Genomic DNA, 17,102 nt, shown 5'->3' with positions numbered 1-17,102 from the left:
ATGTTTTTGAAGCTATGCCATCTAGTCAGCAGTAATTTTTTTTTCATCCAGCGGTAATTGAGAATGAGTGGTGCGACTGGGTAGGCTAAGGCAAGGCTAACATTAGCTAGACACCAGAAGGGAGGGCAGTGGGCCTATGTTTATGCAGGTTTATGCAGCTAGTTGGCTGTTTGTCAGCAATGCTATCATACAATAAAATAAAAGGCAAAACATTTGCATCATAAAATATTTAAATTAATCCGAAATCCAGACTAAAAGAAAAGGCCTTTTGTCCTTTTGTATTTCATATGGCTCTTTTTTAACTGTTTAGTAAAAGGTTAATAAATGTGGGGCATCCTTAGTCATGGCTTTATGAAAAAGTAGTGACCAGGTGCCAGGCTGTAAGCATCCAAGGGGAAGCTACAAATTTGCAAACAATGTGCCGAAATATACGGAAAAATTTCTAGTCCAAATGAAAGGGGAAAAAAAAGGAAAAAACGAGAAAATCTTGAACATCAAACTCTTGAAAAGAGAACAAACAAACAAAAAACAGTAGCTGATATCCCTACATAGTTTACTTTCAAATTACATAGGGTTGAGCAGGGAACATACTTGACACATTTAAGATCACATCACCCTGTCTTTCCCCAACCCTCTTCATTATATGTTTTAGCTCATCACTCCTTTGACTCATCCTTCCTCTGCCAGTGGCCACGAGGGTGTTTTTTCCCCTCTGTGGGGCTGCTTCCCGGGGAAGGGAGGTAGCACAGGGACAATAGCAGCCACCCAATTAAAGCTGTGTTGGCCTCGCAATTCCTCAAGGTACTGCCATGTGACAGTTTAATTAACCAAGCCCCTTATCTTAATTTAGCAGGATCAAAAAGTAACAAACTGAGGTTATCTTAGAAAAACACTCCCAGTCACCATTCTCACATACTCTCCAAGACACACATGCACGCGTTCTCTCTCTCAATCTCCGTCACAGTGAGAAAACTATGGTACAGTGCCACACGTGTACCAGAGATATTTGATGAATTAATACAGCTAGCTCGTACTGCCATTCACACAGATACCACAAAGTGCTATTTATGACGCAAATGCTTTAACGCTTATTTATTACAGCTGCAGGGGTCAGCCTAATGACAGGGACATACTTGCACACACTGGCGTGTGTGTGTGTGTGGGTTCAGACGTGTTGTAGCAGGGTTTGTGTTTACATTGACAGGTTTTTCTTTTGAATTTCAAAAGGTGGATCAGGGACTGCAGGAGGCCAGGCACCATGCTACTTAAGCCAATCTCCCACAGAGCCGGCCTGCTGTCCCGCCCCTTTTCATCCATCCACGCATCCATCCATCCATGAGCTGCTTCTTCTAATCATCTGACCACTTATCAGCTGGTTGCCATGTTTCTTCCTTCGATCATAATCGCCCTCTTTTTTTTAGATTTTCATTCTTTCAATTAAGGCTGGGAGATATGGAGAAAATTTATATCACTATATTTTTTGCTGCAACATAATTTTCTCAATTAATTATTTAGTTATTAAAAAAAATGTCAGAAAACAGTGAAAAACATTGATACATGTTTCCCAGAGCCCAAGATAATGTCATAAAATGTGTTGTTTTGTCTATAATCCCAAGATATGCAGTTTAATATTATAGAGGAAAGAAAACAGAAAATATTCACATTTAAGAAACTGGAATCAGAGAATTCTTACTTTATTTTCTCAAAAATAATTCTCAAACTGATTGATTGATTGTCAAATTAGTTGGCAATTTATTTAATAGTTGAGCCTACTCTATTAATTGTTCCATCTACAGTCATGACAAATAATAGAGTAATCTCTTAAGTAAAAAAACAAAAAAACAATTTTTTTACAATTTCAATTTAATATTGTTTTATTGCCGAGCCCTACTGACAATCAACTTATTTGAGTTTGTACTTATTTAATACACCGTACTTTGCTCTATATACTCTTTTCTATACCCAATTTGTCTTCTATTCTGACAGTTCTGATCATCCAAATCCACTGTAATTGTATAAACCATATCCCTTCTCTTTGTTGTAGCGTTTCCTCTTCTTGAAACACTCCATTATCTATAGCACTGCAGGCAGTGGATGAAAGGACATTACTAGTTATGGTTGAGCAGAGAAGAAGTCCTGATGCCTTGGACAGGCCGGGCCCATTTATCTCTCTGGTTCCTGATGCAGTGTAACATGGGGGAAACAATGCCCCAGGGCACCACAAATATTCATTCACATCAGCAAAGGAAACAGCCTGGACAAAGCGGCCCCTTCGCCTGTGTCTTCCTGATTCAGTGCTGAATTCACTGTCTAGGGAAACTTTTTTACCAGGCATTCATTTTCACATAATCAAAGCTGAACAATTTCCCCCTGTTTGTAGCTGCCTGCGTGGAATTGATCAAACAATCATGCCACTTGGAGTTTTTGTAATTAATAATGTTGCTGTGTCCAATATGGCATTACTGGGCACAATATTTGTGAAACCACAGCATTGTGTGATCCAAAACTCGAGGAAGATAATCAAAAAAAAAAAATTAATATAACTACACATTTACAGATGCCGCTTTTCCGCTCAGTCTCGGTTTGTAAATAATTGCACATTGTCAGTAGCAAAGATGCCTCTTGTATCAAGCGCAAAGGACAGAGAATGGTTCACGGCTATTGAGTCGCACAAAATATGAAAAGTGTGCCACCCAGTTTGCTAATTCAAAAAACTGTTTTGGTATTGAAAAATGTCAGTAAAACGTAGAGATAACACACACACACACACACACACACACACACACTACAATAATTAATTAAGCAAGCGGCGGAAGTGAAAGTGAAATACGTTTGGTGGGATCAGACAGAGTCGTGTGAATAAAAGATCGGTGCCAGCCTTGATTTCACCTCCCACAATATAGTTATCAGCTGATGAGAGAATCAGCTCCTCTAATTGTGAGAAAAGGCTACAGGTGTGAATTTGTCAGATGCAATATATCAGTGTTCAAAAGTAAAAGACTCGTCTCTCCAGCTGTCTCTCTATAATGAAGTCTAATGTTTGATATCATATTTTAGATGTAAATTCAGGTAAGGGTAAAGCAAAAAGTAACATATTGAAAATACAAAATGTGCCAATGAATTCACAGGGAGCATTTGGTATAACACCCAATTTACAGCGTTTTACTGTAAAGAAGAACATGTAAAAACACTGTATAGACGTTCAATATACATAGCTTTAAAGGGATACATACTATTTACTGGATCTAGGGCTGTTGCTCAAACTACATATTGTACTTCTGTATTTTGATATGCACAGCACCACCATGGACACAAAGAGAATAGAAGCGGATCGAGAGAGAGATCCGTCCCCTCATTTTTATCAAACTTAGACTTAACTCCAATCAAAATGCAGAGCTGATCACATATAAAACAAGATTGTGTTACTGCATTCATTTCTTGCCTAAATTATTTCCAGAAGCATATTTTAGCTTACACCTGAAATGTAGTTCACGTTTGTTTGTTAGCAGCTGCTTGCCATATTGTTATATGTCAAAGCTTGCGTTATGTCATCCCACTAGCTGGAGTGTTTGTTTTGTTTTGGCTTCCACATTTTGTCAGCTGAAGGTTTTCTACCTCTTGAGCAATGCCACAACCCTTTACTTCTGTTTTCTATGGCCATGTAGCACCAGTCTCAAAAGTATTTGCATTTTTCTACTGCATAAACAGCAAAAAAAAACCAAACAAACAAAACAAACATCTATCCAGCAGTGAAAAACTTCTTTAGTCTTTACTTCAACCTCGAAATATACAACTAAACCAAAAAGTGTTACAAATATTTATCTTACATTTCATTTTCTGTAGTCTTTGTAATGTGCCCTTTATTTTATGGACTCTTGCCGTATTAGTTTCTTGTTGTCTGCAAGAGATCTAACTAAAAACAGAAACTACAGATGGCAGAACTACCTCGACTGTAATAAAGGCTATTAACAGAAGTTCGTCAAGGAGGGTAAACTACCGTTAATCTTTTTTTTCTATAATTATTCAACCAATCTTTTGCAAATAAGGACATATACCGATTAACTGACAATAAAAATCTTATTTCAATTCAATATATAATGATTTGAGTGAAGTACACAACAAGAAGCTTTTTGTATTTAATTTTAAATTGACTGAAACTCACAAGGATCCACTGTTTGTTTGTTTGTTTTTAAGTGAAACTGCTTCAACAATCATCAAGTTTGCCACCAATGACATTTTCAGGTTACTTACATTAGTGCTGGAAGAGATGATGGTGTCTATGACTGAAAAATGATAGGTAGGAAGTAAAAGAGGCTATCAAAGCATATGTGCAAGAGTGTGGTTTATGTCTCAAATTACATCCAACGCACACACACACACACACACACACACACACACACACACACACACACACACACACACACACACACACACACACAAGCACACGCATGCACAAATGCCCGGCTGTCCGTGGACAGAGGACAGATGGCTGCTGAGTGGCTCTGGTCCAGGAAGTGACGACGTTCTGTATCATTATAATCTGCTCCGTAGTATCCTCCCTACTGCTGTGCTGGACAACATGTTTCACCCGCTGAGAGCAGATACTGGAACAGCTCCTCTGCTGCTCCGTCACACATACTCTTAGAGAGGTACTGTGACAACAAACTAACTTAAGAGCTTCTTCATTTAACCCCTCAGAAAGCTGGGCATTTCACATGCTGCGACTGCTGTGATTTTCTTGACGCCGCACAGAAATGTAGACAAGGACAGTGCAAATGTACAGCAGCAGCCTGTTCCAAGACGTATCCACTCAGACTTGTACAAATCAGTCTTGAATTGACGTTATTTCTGTTAGTCAGTCTGTGCATCTAACCAACAAGCACCAGGCTGCACCACACTGATTCTAAGCCTGTTTTTACTCACTTGGTTGCACCTATAAGCTGAAAAACTGCAGCTTCACTCTCTGCACTCTTCATCTTCATCATTACTCTCTGTATCCTTCCATCTTACATTATCTTAGCATCAAAAGTAAGGATAACATCCTAATTGTGTTCATTGTAATGACAAATTTAACTCAGCTTTTCAGTGAGAAGCCCATGCCTGGAAACAACGGCAACAAAATAAAAAACGTAGGCTGCAATGCCGTTGGGGTGTTAATGTTAATTAATTTCTTTTATAGCACAGACACCAAATCTATTATTGTTGCTCATGTGATTACAAAGGGAACAACTGGGAGCAGAAACATGTCTGCCGTAATGATGGAGCTGATAAAACACCGGATTATCTCTCTTGCTGTTGCTTTGGGGAATATATCTTACACATGTGGAAGAACAAGTTTGGCAGGTTTTATTTCCTGTGTGAAAACATACACTCTGGAAGAAAAGGCAGGTTAAAAGTGTGTTTACAGCAAGCAAGTCTGTGTGCATGTGTGAACTATAAACATGAAATATGCAAACTAATCAAACCGCCCACAGTCGTCTCACTTTCGGAGTTCCATTACACACAAATGAGGCATTGAGGGAAATGCATTCAAATTAATCTGCAGGTGAAGCTTATGACAAAGACGTCTCCATGTATGCATGTATGTGCTTCTGAGTTAGCTGCTAACAAGAGTCTAAAAAATCCTGGACACAGAAATGGCGAAAAACGGTTTACCAGTCTGACTCCACAATGCAGTACTACACAGTTCTCAGTCTTTTCACATATTTTCCAACGAGTAGGCTTTTTTCTAAAATCTATATTGTGTTCAGAGAGAAAACTCTGATTTTCCTTTGTCAGACTTTCATACTGTGCATGTAAAATCTGCTTTCCAGAGAATGACAAAAAATACAAACACACACACACACAAAAAAACCCAAAAACCTAGAATATCACTGAGGGTTTACTGGCCCTAACAGTGGATGGAACTTTAACAATATGGTTGAAGAGTGATTAACTTTAAATCTCCATGACTCTGGACTAATCCTCATACTCAGTGCGCCCACATTCTCAAATAGGTCTTGAATAACGTTTCCACAGCATTTAATGGCTTTGTGTGTTTTTTCAATATGACTGAACACACACTTGGATTAATACCCAGTAATGTTCTCATTACAGAGCAGTGTGAGAAGAGAGGGCTGGGCAGCCGTGAGCATTTAGGGGCACCGGCCCTTATTTGAAGGGGCCAGAGAAAAGCACTCTCATTGGGATTTAACAGTTTTTTTTTCAAGATGAGAAGTCCAATCATGCTATGATGAGAGGCTGTAATGGTGCTTAGAGTGAAATAAGACATATTTTTACTCATTGCTTCCATAAACATGCCATAATTATTCACTGCGGCGACCAGGGTGAGGGGATAATGCCAGAGATTTATAGCCCAAGTGGTTAAGAGTCCAAGATATTCATCAATCCTCCCCAACACTGTGGTGTCACAGTGCTTGAGATAGGCTTCACTGACTGAATGAGGATCAGGGGGTGAGCCACCATGCAGGCGGGCTGAGGTTTAGAGGTGGAAATCACACCCCACAGCCAGCCCGGCCCCAATATCACACACGCTAAGCACAAGAGGAAGGACACAAGAATGGACATTACCCTTCCTGAACCATAATCATAACAATGGAATTTAATAAAACTTCGTGTATTAAAGAAAATAGACTAATCCCTATAAATCTTCCATAATGAGAGAGAAGAAATCCTAAGACTGTGATATTTCCCCTCCCTTCACCCCACAAGATTTTAGGCTTTCCACAGGATTCCACTAGCTTAGCCGCAAATCGCCTCACTGCTGTGCGATACCACCATATCCGCTAAGAATGGGGTGAGCACACGATCTGGCACACATGCACGGGCACACAAACACACACTCACAAATCTTATTTGACTTTGTGTGATGCATCCTGGAGAGGTCCAGATTGCTGATGGTTCTCAATCTCCTCACCAGGAAAGTAGCTGGTGATGTTGCCATGAATCAGGCTATCAGCCCAGCCAGGGACAGGCCACGGAGGGCTGAGAAGATGAGGAGCAGGAAAAAGATGAAAGGCTCAGAGACAAATCCTCTCTGTCCAATGGCTCGCACAAACCGTAACAAGAAACATGAGCATCTGGCTGCTGTTTTCAGATGTTGCTTGCTTTTCTAATCTACTCCCCAAGGTCATGCTACAGCGTTTTACATCATTCCTTTCAGGTTTGATATTAAAACACTACAAATACTTCATGAAGAGAAGCCAAATATATCCTGTTTGTTTTTAATAATGATGACAAACAGTGAGCATGCAGCTATGAGAGAGTTGACTACAGTGACGCACGTACATGTCTCCACCGGAACAACGGTTGTAAACACACTCTGATGGCCTTAATTAATCATGTTTAAACAGACAGATGTGATAGCATCACATGAAACCATGACTCCTCCATATGCTACCTGTTTGGAGTAATGTTTGTAAACTAACTAATTACAATGCTCCTCAAATGAAGCCTCTCTCTCAGCAGATGTTTGTCCATTAACCTGCAGAACAATTACTTTAACACTGTGTGTGGAATAGCACTTTAACGATGCCCCCTCTGCACTGGAGAGTACACCCTGATGGAGACTTTAGCTGATTACGCAAGCTTGGTAACAGAAAATTTTATGTAAAAATTAAAGGCTCAGCTTCCACTTGCAGAAAAGTTCTGGCTGTGATGATTTATGGGGGAATAAAAGCACTTTTTTAAATACAAATTTATATCACTGAGAAATTATTGTGTTGTATTTGTTGTTGTTATAGATTATATACATTTATAAAGGACTAAGAGTTCCTTTTGCAATATTGCAGTAAAGCCTCTTGATCTAAGGGTATAAGAGATATATCATACATCATAATATCATAAGCTGTTGGCAAATATCACAGCTATTGATGGTAAAGAAAAATGAAAATCTTTGTCTTTTCTCATGTCACTGATCCAGCTTTTTTTAGACGACCATAACGGCATTAATGGTTGCTTTTTTCATCCGATGAATAAATGTCTAAAAGCCACTTTGCCCAAAAGATGTGACTGAGTCACGTTCTGGCTGTGCTGTGGCTCCGTCACATGTCCATTTTGGATCCAAGGCCCACTGGAAATGATACAAAAGCAGTGCATCTTCAAGCAGCCTGTCTTTGAGCAGCCAGATTTAGTGTTGCTTTGTTCATTTCAGATTCAATTGTGCTGCGAAACTTCGTGTTTCTCTCTTTCTCCCTGTCGGTCTCCGTCCTTCTCTGACTTCAGCCGAAAACTCAATATTCTAAACAATAATTTAAGAGGGAAGCGAACTCACGTAGAAATTACTATTTTAACACAAAGAAAGACATAAACTTATTCATCAAATGGTGATAAATCATCATTTACATAATTACAACAGCCATCACTTTTTTAGGATTTCTTTTGAAAGCTCAGAAACAACTTAAACTATCCGAGTGACTAAAATACATCTTTCACACACAGTGCCAGACTTTTTATTCAGTGCCCTGAGCAAGCCCCCAACCCCCCCAAAAATGATTAAAATTAAAATTATTGTATTTATTAAAAACAAGCGCTCATCTGAAAGTAACGCAATTAAAATAACTAACAAAAGCTAAAAAACAAAAAAATTCTTACATTATGTCCAAAATTCAAATTTTGTCCTCTTATTTTTATTTATATTGATTATTTGATATGGTTTATGCCTTTTTATTTTCTCTTACACTATTTCTTTGCACATACACTCCACTCCATCCACTCCACCATATACCTTATGTTCTTTTTTTTTTTTTTAACATATTTTTCGGGGTTTGGAGTGGCACCCTAGACCACCAATGTTGCCTTTGGGAAGATCCACCACTATTTATCCACTAATAATATTGTTTTGGTTTAATTGGTGTACAGTTTTACATATAAAAGGTATATCTGGTCCACCATTATAAAAGCATTTGATATTTTATACATTATAAATATAAACACCGCCAAATGACACACACATGCATTAGCAAATGCAACATGAATTGTATTGTTTATCAGCTGTACTGGCCTAAGTACACTCTTTGTGACAAAAATGACATGCATGCAAATGCTGAGATTAAAACCGAGTGATCATGCTGCATTTTGAATAAAAATTCAGAATTATTTGAATCATATGGGTAATACACATCTACCCGCCGCATGTAAACGTGTCTGCATTTATCTGTCCATGAAATATGAATGCTGTTGAATGGAATGCCCTTTTCCAGCAGTCAGATAAAGGTTTATTGAAGGCCAAAGTGAGCAGGATAGAGGTTGCCATGGCTGCAAGTGTGAAAAGGGCATCTGATCTGACTTCTGACCAGTCAATTAATCACGGAATTGCATTTTCTTTTTCATCAAAGGTTCGCTCATGCTTTAAAATTAATTGCTGCAAATAAAAAGAAAGGGAAAAATAGGAACGATGGAGATTGAGGGAACTTGAAACACTGGAAAAGTACAGTAATGCTAGAGTCTTAAGATTAAGACTGCCACGAGGGAAGATGGGTGAATATTTAAGATGGATTAACGTCTGAATATTTAGTTTGCTTAGTCTCAGTGTGGACTGGTGGAGAAACTTATTATTCCAGAAAACAACATGTAAAGACTTCATTTTCTTGTGATTTTACAGATGGACAACTATAAAGCCGTGACCTCTTTTTGCTTGTAAGTGTCACAATGAGAACTTAAAAATCCATTACATGGAATTGCTTTTTAAAAGATATACTAGGTTTATTGTTATGGGTATTGTATTTAATTGAAAATGCTAATAATGAGAATAATAATGGTGGTGAAATCTAACAGCACTAGGCTATATCCAAAGGAATAAATAGGCTCTTATGGGCTCTCATTGTTCCCAGCAGCATACGCATATAAAATATTAACAGTAAGTTATCCTGTGATAACTAGATAGATATTTGACATCACACAAACAATACTGTACAGTAACTAATTGCTAAAATTTCAATTTATAGGCATCAGAAATAAATTCAACACACAACAGCTCTGCCGTGGCTTTAGATAGCTTTAACTGAAAGAGTCATGTTGAACTAAAGAATTTAGGATTTTGATTTTCTTTTAAGTTTTTGAGATTGTATAAAAAGAGTTATAAGTCTGCAAGTGCTTCATAAAGACATGAAGGTCCACACTATGCCAAAACGTCAATCAAACATTAGGCTATCAGTTTGTCACTGTCTATATGTCACCAAAATCAGCTTTTTAAGTTATCCTGCCACCAAAGAGACATTGATAATTGGATATTAGGGAGTGAATGAGGCATTGCCTCTGTGCCGAATCTAGGTTTTCTTAAAACTGCTGTTTCATGTGATGTCGGAAGGCCGGAGTTTTGTAGTTGGGAAGTCGTTCTTTCAACCTTTTTGTATTCATGAGCTTTGAAGTCGTATAGTGGGAACAACATGGACGCTGCAAAGAAAATGGGTTGCATTTTAATGCTATGAGCGTTTAAACGCTCATTGATAGACGTCGATAGCTATTTTCAGATTATTATTTTTTAATTTTTTTTTATATACTTTAAATATTATATGTTTATATTTTATTTTTATAAAGTCTAGGCCACTCTACATTGGCAGCACTTAACATTAATACCATATTACACTTTACATCTGATCAAAAATTTATATCTAATACGTAAATAAATGAAAGTTTCTGACCATTGACCAAATGCTGACTTTTGCCGCTATGTTTATGCATTTATGACATCAATTCAGCAACTCATGTTATAAAATTATTCCAGAGTTGCTGAGTTGTTTTACTGACATGAGAGGCTATTCATGGGAATTTTCCAAGTGGGTAAATGTCATTTCCATTATTGTGACATTACATGAACGCAGTGTACATCAATGGCGGCTCCTCTAGCTAGCCAGCTCCTATCAGACCTGATGCACAGTGAGGTGCTGTACAGTAAACACAAACCTATAAACTAATAAGTGTAACCTGTCAAAAATATTTTCGGCTGATGTCCCTGTTTGATATATAAATTATACATGTATCCAAGTTCTGAGAACTCACTGACATCCTCTGCTCTATAACTTATTAATCACCAACAGAGAACACAAGCGTCATATAAACACAGTGTCTGGTGAGTAACAATTATACAACATCATCATTTATTTGTGTACAGTATACATGCCTGTGTGTGTTTTTACATCTTTGTTTGGGTGTGTATGCGCCAAAAGTTTGTGTGAGAGTAATTGACAAAGCATGACATTTTCCTTATTTAAGCTATTTAGGAGCTGAGGGACGTTGTGGGGGCGAGGATTTCTATAACCCTGCCACAAATACCGGGGAAATGCCAATGTCATTGCCTTCTACTGCGCTGTCATAGAAACACATCTCATGCTGTCTTTCCTCACTGTATCCACCATGCTGTCCTTGTGGTATCACCCCACCCACCCCCCCTCCTCTGTCCCACTCATGCCTCACTTTTAAAACAAGGCAGGCGGCTTGATTATCACGCTCCAATCGCAGCTAATTAGGACAGGTCAGCTGGTACAGTCAAACAGTATCCCTGTCAAACAGCGTCCCTCCACGGTCGTCCTCCTCCCCCTTCTTCATCATCCCTCTCTCTCCATTTCCTCGGACAGCCCTATCAGTGGGAAACATCTCCCTACACCACTGCCGCCTGTCTGTTCGTGATAGCGACTATGGCAGTCATCTCCACAGAGGCGAGCGATGTGCTGCCAGCCACTCCGCCGGAGCCAGACGAGCCTGTATCAACGTCTGCTGCAGGCACGCTGGAGCATCAATTAATCGCCGTTTAAAACTGGCAAAAAAATGCATTTGATATACTTAAGCTTAATTAATACTTTGCTACCAATTTTGCAGGGCTAATTAATCAATTTGAGACTGGTCCCCAGTGCGAAGATGTCCAGATTATGTTGTCAGGGGAGGGAAACACACTGAACATCTGAGAAGAAGATGAATTACAAGCACGGAAATTGGGAGTTCTGTTTGTCCTACTGATGCCTTTAACCACAGTAAAAAGAGAGAAACTGAGGGGAAAGAGGTAGAAGTAAGAAAAAAAGGATGGCAAAATCAAAATAAGACACAATTGTTTGTACATTGTAGGCTACAACCTGGTGACTATAAGGGCCAAGAACTGAAACAGGGTTGGGGATTGATTGGGACTTGAACTACATGCTTTGTGCACTTGTAGTTCTATTTATACTGAGCCAGTGAATGAGGCCGCAGAGTCCTGGCAGGCAAGCAGAGAGCTACAGAGAGTAATTGGGAGGGCTATGCTTGGAGAGAAACGGAGGACTTAAGATGGGATGAAGGAGGGAAGGAGGGGTGATAGAGAGAGACCTATGAAGTAGATGCTAAGTGCTGAGATGTGAAGAAAATAAGCCTGCAGGAAATCGACCCCAGGGAGAGTGACCAATGACAAGCTCCTGTTTCCTTTTTTTTTTTTTTATTCCTCCCATCTGATAATAGACATACCTGTGTGTGTACATTTCAAGTCCATGCATGCAGAGAGCTTTATTTAACCCTTTGAAACCTAAGCAAATCAGTTTGATTTCTTTCAAAACATGGAAAAAAGGCAATGAGCACCGAAAGAACTAACTAGGGACAGGAGTTGGAAACTAGCAATTGCTATAATCTCTATATGTGAAACATCAGTTACTACAACTTGTTTCCCTGAGGCGGAAGTTGTACAATGTTTATTCACAAATCTGCCTATCAAATAAACTATATAAATAAATAAAATAACCAAAAACAGAAAAAACTGTAAAGTACATAAAATTAATTGAAATTAGTAAGAAATAAATGAATAAATAATATATATACTTATACATACATATATGTATATGTACAATGATGAAAAAGAAAGTTTTAAAAAAGGGAATAAACCCCTGGAAAGGGCTTACAAAATTAGAATAATTCTGTAACCTAATTTCAAATAAAAAATTATGATAATTATGTATACAGTTTTTCCCTAGCTTTTTTAAAGTAATTTTCTAAATCTACTAATTTCTTGCAATTCGTGCAGCATTTCTTGCCAAGTTGCTAATTTTTCCCATATCTTGGAAACACCAATTTTCTCAAGGCCCAAATCAGTTTTAAATACTTGTGATAGGCACCTGACAGCAACACCGGAAAAGTGACGTCCCTCCAGGTTTCAAAGGCCTAAACCACAGATATCACTGCCTGAAAGGAGAGCAGCACATCATAATTCCTTTACCAGCTTTCTCATTTTTTCTCTCTACTAAGCCTCATTAATTAGCCATAAAATTACTATAATAAATTACCTGTACATGAGCTGTACTGTTTAAGACAAAGCAGCAGATGGGACTACTCCTGAGCTTAGGCGCAAGGTGACCGTCTTACGATTCATCTTAAACAGCGGGAAGACATAAAACATGAAAGCAGACCTTCCTGAGCAGATGTAATTTGCAAAAGATCACACCATAATATTGTTTCCTCGTGTAAGTATTAACTCAAAGTGAGGCATAATTTGCTGCTTTGGAGGTGTTTTAATAAAGATGCACTGGAAAGCTGCCAGAGCGCTGTTCGCCACCCCTCACTCCTCATCATTGCTCTTGCACCATGCCTGGACCTCCTGCCCCTGCCCTCCCCCCCACATCTTAGCCGAGCCCACATGTTATTGGCTAAACACAGCCAGCTGCAGCCAGTTAACTGTCTAATCTCACATCAATCGATTCCCCCCAAACAAGGAGGGGTGGAGATGTGAAACGAAAATTCGCGGAGCGGGGGTGAAAGCACAGCGGAGTGTGACAATAAATGGGAGAGCAGAAGCAGTGGTGAGTGAGAAACAGGTTGCAGCCTGAGTTTCAAGCACTGTGCTGTTTGGTTGCGACAAATTTGGGAAAAGGATACTGATCGAAGACAACACACAGAAAACAGAAAGGTGGACGGACAGGCTGTGATTGGCACTATCAGGCAACAACAATGTTGCACTGGGACATTTTTTTACCGACTGACTACTGCCCAAAACACTCTTGGCTGCGTTTGTCATGTGTTCTGTGTGTATAAACGTGATTCTGTCAGTCCCTCATGGACAATTAAATAGGAACATTTTCAAAATGAGAAACATATGGAGCTTTTTAATTGGCCAATTTCTCTTGCCAACGTGTGTGGCTTTTTTTTAATTCTAAAAACCAATGGAAAGGAAATAAAAAGCCATCTAGTCAGACGTGCATATTGCAGCACAGAGTGTTGCACAAATTGTCATTGTCCTTCCGCAAAGAGTAAAACAGCCCTTCTGTTCCCTGGATTAATAGCACCATTACACAGAATCCATGTTCAGTATACCGCACTGTACTTCTGGAGCCAGTCACTGAGATACTTCTTAGTGTTGAGACTTTAGTGAATTTGTATTTCTGTGGGAATATCTGTTTTGCTAAGCAGGTAATGGCCCACCAGTAAAGTACAAGACTGGATGAAGCTGCAGTGAGAAATTTACCATACCACCTCCTGTCCCTGTACTTGTTTCTATATAATCTCGGGTTCTTTGCCTCCCCTGACCCTGCACTAATCATGTGAGGTGGCTGGGGTGGGGAGCACTGCAACAACTCATATCTGGGGAGTTATTGTTCTACACATGTCATGTGTAATCTGCCCGACCCACAGCGCTTAGAATAATTATTCATATTTAATCACCACACTACGAAGCTACATCTCCTGCCGCTCACTAAGTCATTTTCCATGTTCCATTATCAAAGTTTCAGAGACGGGTGCTCAGGGAAGGGGGACTAAATGGAGAGGCTGAAGTAGTTGGGCTTATAAAAACATAATGGGCTTGTCTGCTTTGATAAACTGAGGACGTGTATAGAATGTGCATTCGCTCACACCCTTAAATACACACACACACACACACACACTAAATGAGAAAAGTGCAGAGAACAAAGTAGAGGAGAATAAAGTAGCCAAGTATAAGTTCAGATTGCGAGCATTCAAGCAAGTCAGGAGCTCAATCGTTAATACAAATAACTACACCAAAATAAAAAAATAAAAAAGGATTGATAGTTATATGGTTCAAGTGCGTATGGCTCACATCTTTCATTTTTCATGCACTTGGATTTTGAGGGCTCACCTTGCTCCAAAGGTGGTGGTTTCACACCTGTAGCCTTCAACTTGAGGGCCTCCTTTGCAGACATGTCACAGCAGGAGCCTTTGTTGGTGTCCTGGTCGCTGTCAGCTTGGTCACTGTCCCCATGACCACTGTCTCTGAGGCTTGCTCGCTCTGGGTCTTTAAATGTTGAACTACTAGACACATAAACAAACAAAGTAGATTGTTAGTTCACAGTGTTTGAATGAGGATTTTTTAAGACTTTTTTGTCGTTTTAACCATCAGGGGAAGTTTAGCGACAGCATGAAACATTAATGAGCATCCCTGAATGCTTAAAGGTCCCATATTATACTAATTTTCAGGTTCATTTAGGTTCATACTTGTATTTTGGGTTACTACTAGAACATGTTTACATGCTTTAATTTTACTAGACTCAGAATTATGCATCAAATCAGATTTGACTGTTCAATATAGTCAACCCCCCCCAATATAAAGTTTGAACGGACGTTTAGGGAATCGTTTAGTGTGAAAGCGGCATTCACGTTATATAGTAAACAACTACACTTGCCAAGACTAGATAGACTAGATATGCAATAAAAGCCAGAGACTGTGTTGTATTAAGTTGCTGTTTGCTCTAAATTTACCACTTCTCAGCAGAAGAGAGTAGATGTTTCATATCATCTCTTGTCCTCTGTGCTGCTGCCTGCATGTTCACATCTGCTTGTACCAAAGAATAGCAAGAAAGTCAAGAGCGCTCACTCCGCTGCAAAATCTGGGGCCCAAAATATCCCCAGAAGCACACTGCACAACACACTGACAAACAAAACAAAAAACAAAACAACGGCTGACCAACTTGAGGCAATCTAAATTGACTGTTGGTTGTCCGACTGATGATTTGAATCTCCGACTTTCAGGGACAGCCCTAATTTATATAGCACCTACACATGCTTTATAATATAAAAAAAGACATGGAAAACTGATTTTTACAATATGGGACCTTTAAGTACAACATGACAAAAATACAACAAAAAAAATCAAAGATGTCTTCTAAAAATGAAATAAAAAGAAGGCATTCTGTGTGATGGAGTTTTATGTATTATAGAGAACACTGTTAGTGACTACTTTTAAACCTAATTAAATGAACATGCCCTTACTCCTTCTGCTATGACTCAGTACAATTGTCAGTTTAGTAACTGTGGCACTGTGTTGAGACTATTGGCGAAAAGAAAACAAAGGTCTGAGATGTAGTGACGGTTATAGATCCAAAGTCTTACCTTTGAACAAACTGTTGTCTGCTACCCATATAATTAGGCTCAGTGGGGAAATTGTCCGTCTGCAGAGAAGAGAGAGAGAAAGAGAAAAAAGTATGTAGTGGGCTCTACAGGAATGAGTCCTGCTGAGACACAAGATCTCCCAGTGACATATGATTAATTATGCAGAAAAAATGAGGTAGAGGACAGAGAGGACTGTGATCTCTATATAATTTAGGTTTGAGCATTTCATTATCCACATACTATAAAGCAAGCTAATTAGCCTTTCAAGAGTAAACCGCAGAGCTTAGCATCAAATGTGGCAGACATGATCAATAGCTGCTATAGGACAATAGTCATGATGAGCATAGAAAACTTGTCAGCTAAACATCCCATCACCAAATTAAAGCACTATTTGCACTGAAATTAAAATTCAATTTGCTAGTTCCTTTCAAAACATTTCTGTGAGAAAACCTGAGCTTCAACAGTTTTTGTGTTTCTGCAGAATCTGAGAGATTGTTAGCGAAGAACTGGGACTTGTATGTGTTGAACCATGTGGTGCTTATTCGATACGAGGCTACCTGATCATACACAGGGGGCTTTATCCTACAGAATGTGGATCGATAGAGAAAAACATACACACACAAAGACACACTGATGCACTATAGTCTACAGTCGCACAAAGGAACAGTATGGCCCGTTTGACGAAATACATCAGTATAATGGAATACTGATACAAAGCCTGCACTGCATAAACTGCACAAACACTCCTCAATCCTCTGCACTGTATGCAGTAGTGCATTACAGACTGGATCAATCACGTTGGCACTGGA

The 17,102-nt window shown here is 39.1% G+C and overlaps 1 protein-coding gene across 3 annotated transcripts in view; it reads right to left on the bottom strand.

Annotated features, from left to right (window-relative positions):
• The window catches only part of pcdh17 (protocadherin 17), a 73,400-nt gene that overhangs the window by 28,878 nt on the left and 27,420 nt on the right, over nt 1-17,102 (bottom strand). For 2 of the 3 annotated variants that reach the window (XM_042492722.2, XM_042492739.2), the window contains exons 3-4: nt 16,294-16,352; nt 15,044-15,216 (exon numbers count right to left, since the gene is read on the bottom strand). In XM_042492722.2, the coding sequence (XP_042348656.1) occupies nt 15,044-15,216; nt 16,294-16,352 (232 nt within the window). The remainder of the gene's footprint in view (nt 1-15,043; nt 15,217-16,293; nt 16,353-17,102) is intronic. The other variant, XM_042492732.2, reaches the window with a different exon arrangement.

The sequence above is a fragment of the Plectropomus leopardus genome, chromosome 1 (assembly GCF_026936395.1).
Source record: "Plectropomus leopardus strain MGB_pleo_1.0 chromosome 1, ASM2693639v1, whole genome shotgun sequence".
NCBI classification, from domain to species: domain Eukaryota; kingdom Metazoa; phylum Chordata; class Actinopteri; order Perciformes; family Serranidae; genus Plectropomus; species Plectropomus leopardus.
This window is presented reverse-complemented; position numbering and strand designations above follow the sequence as displayed.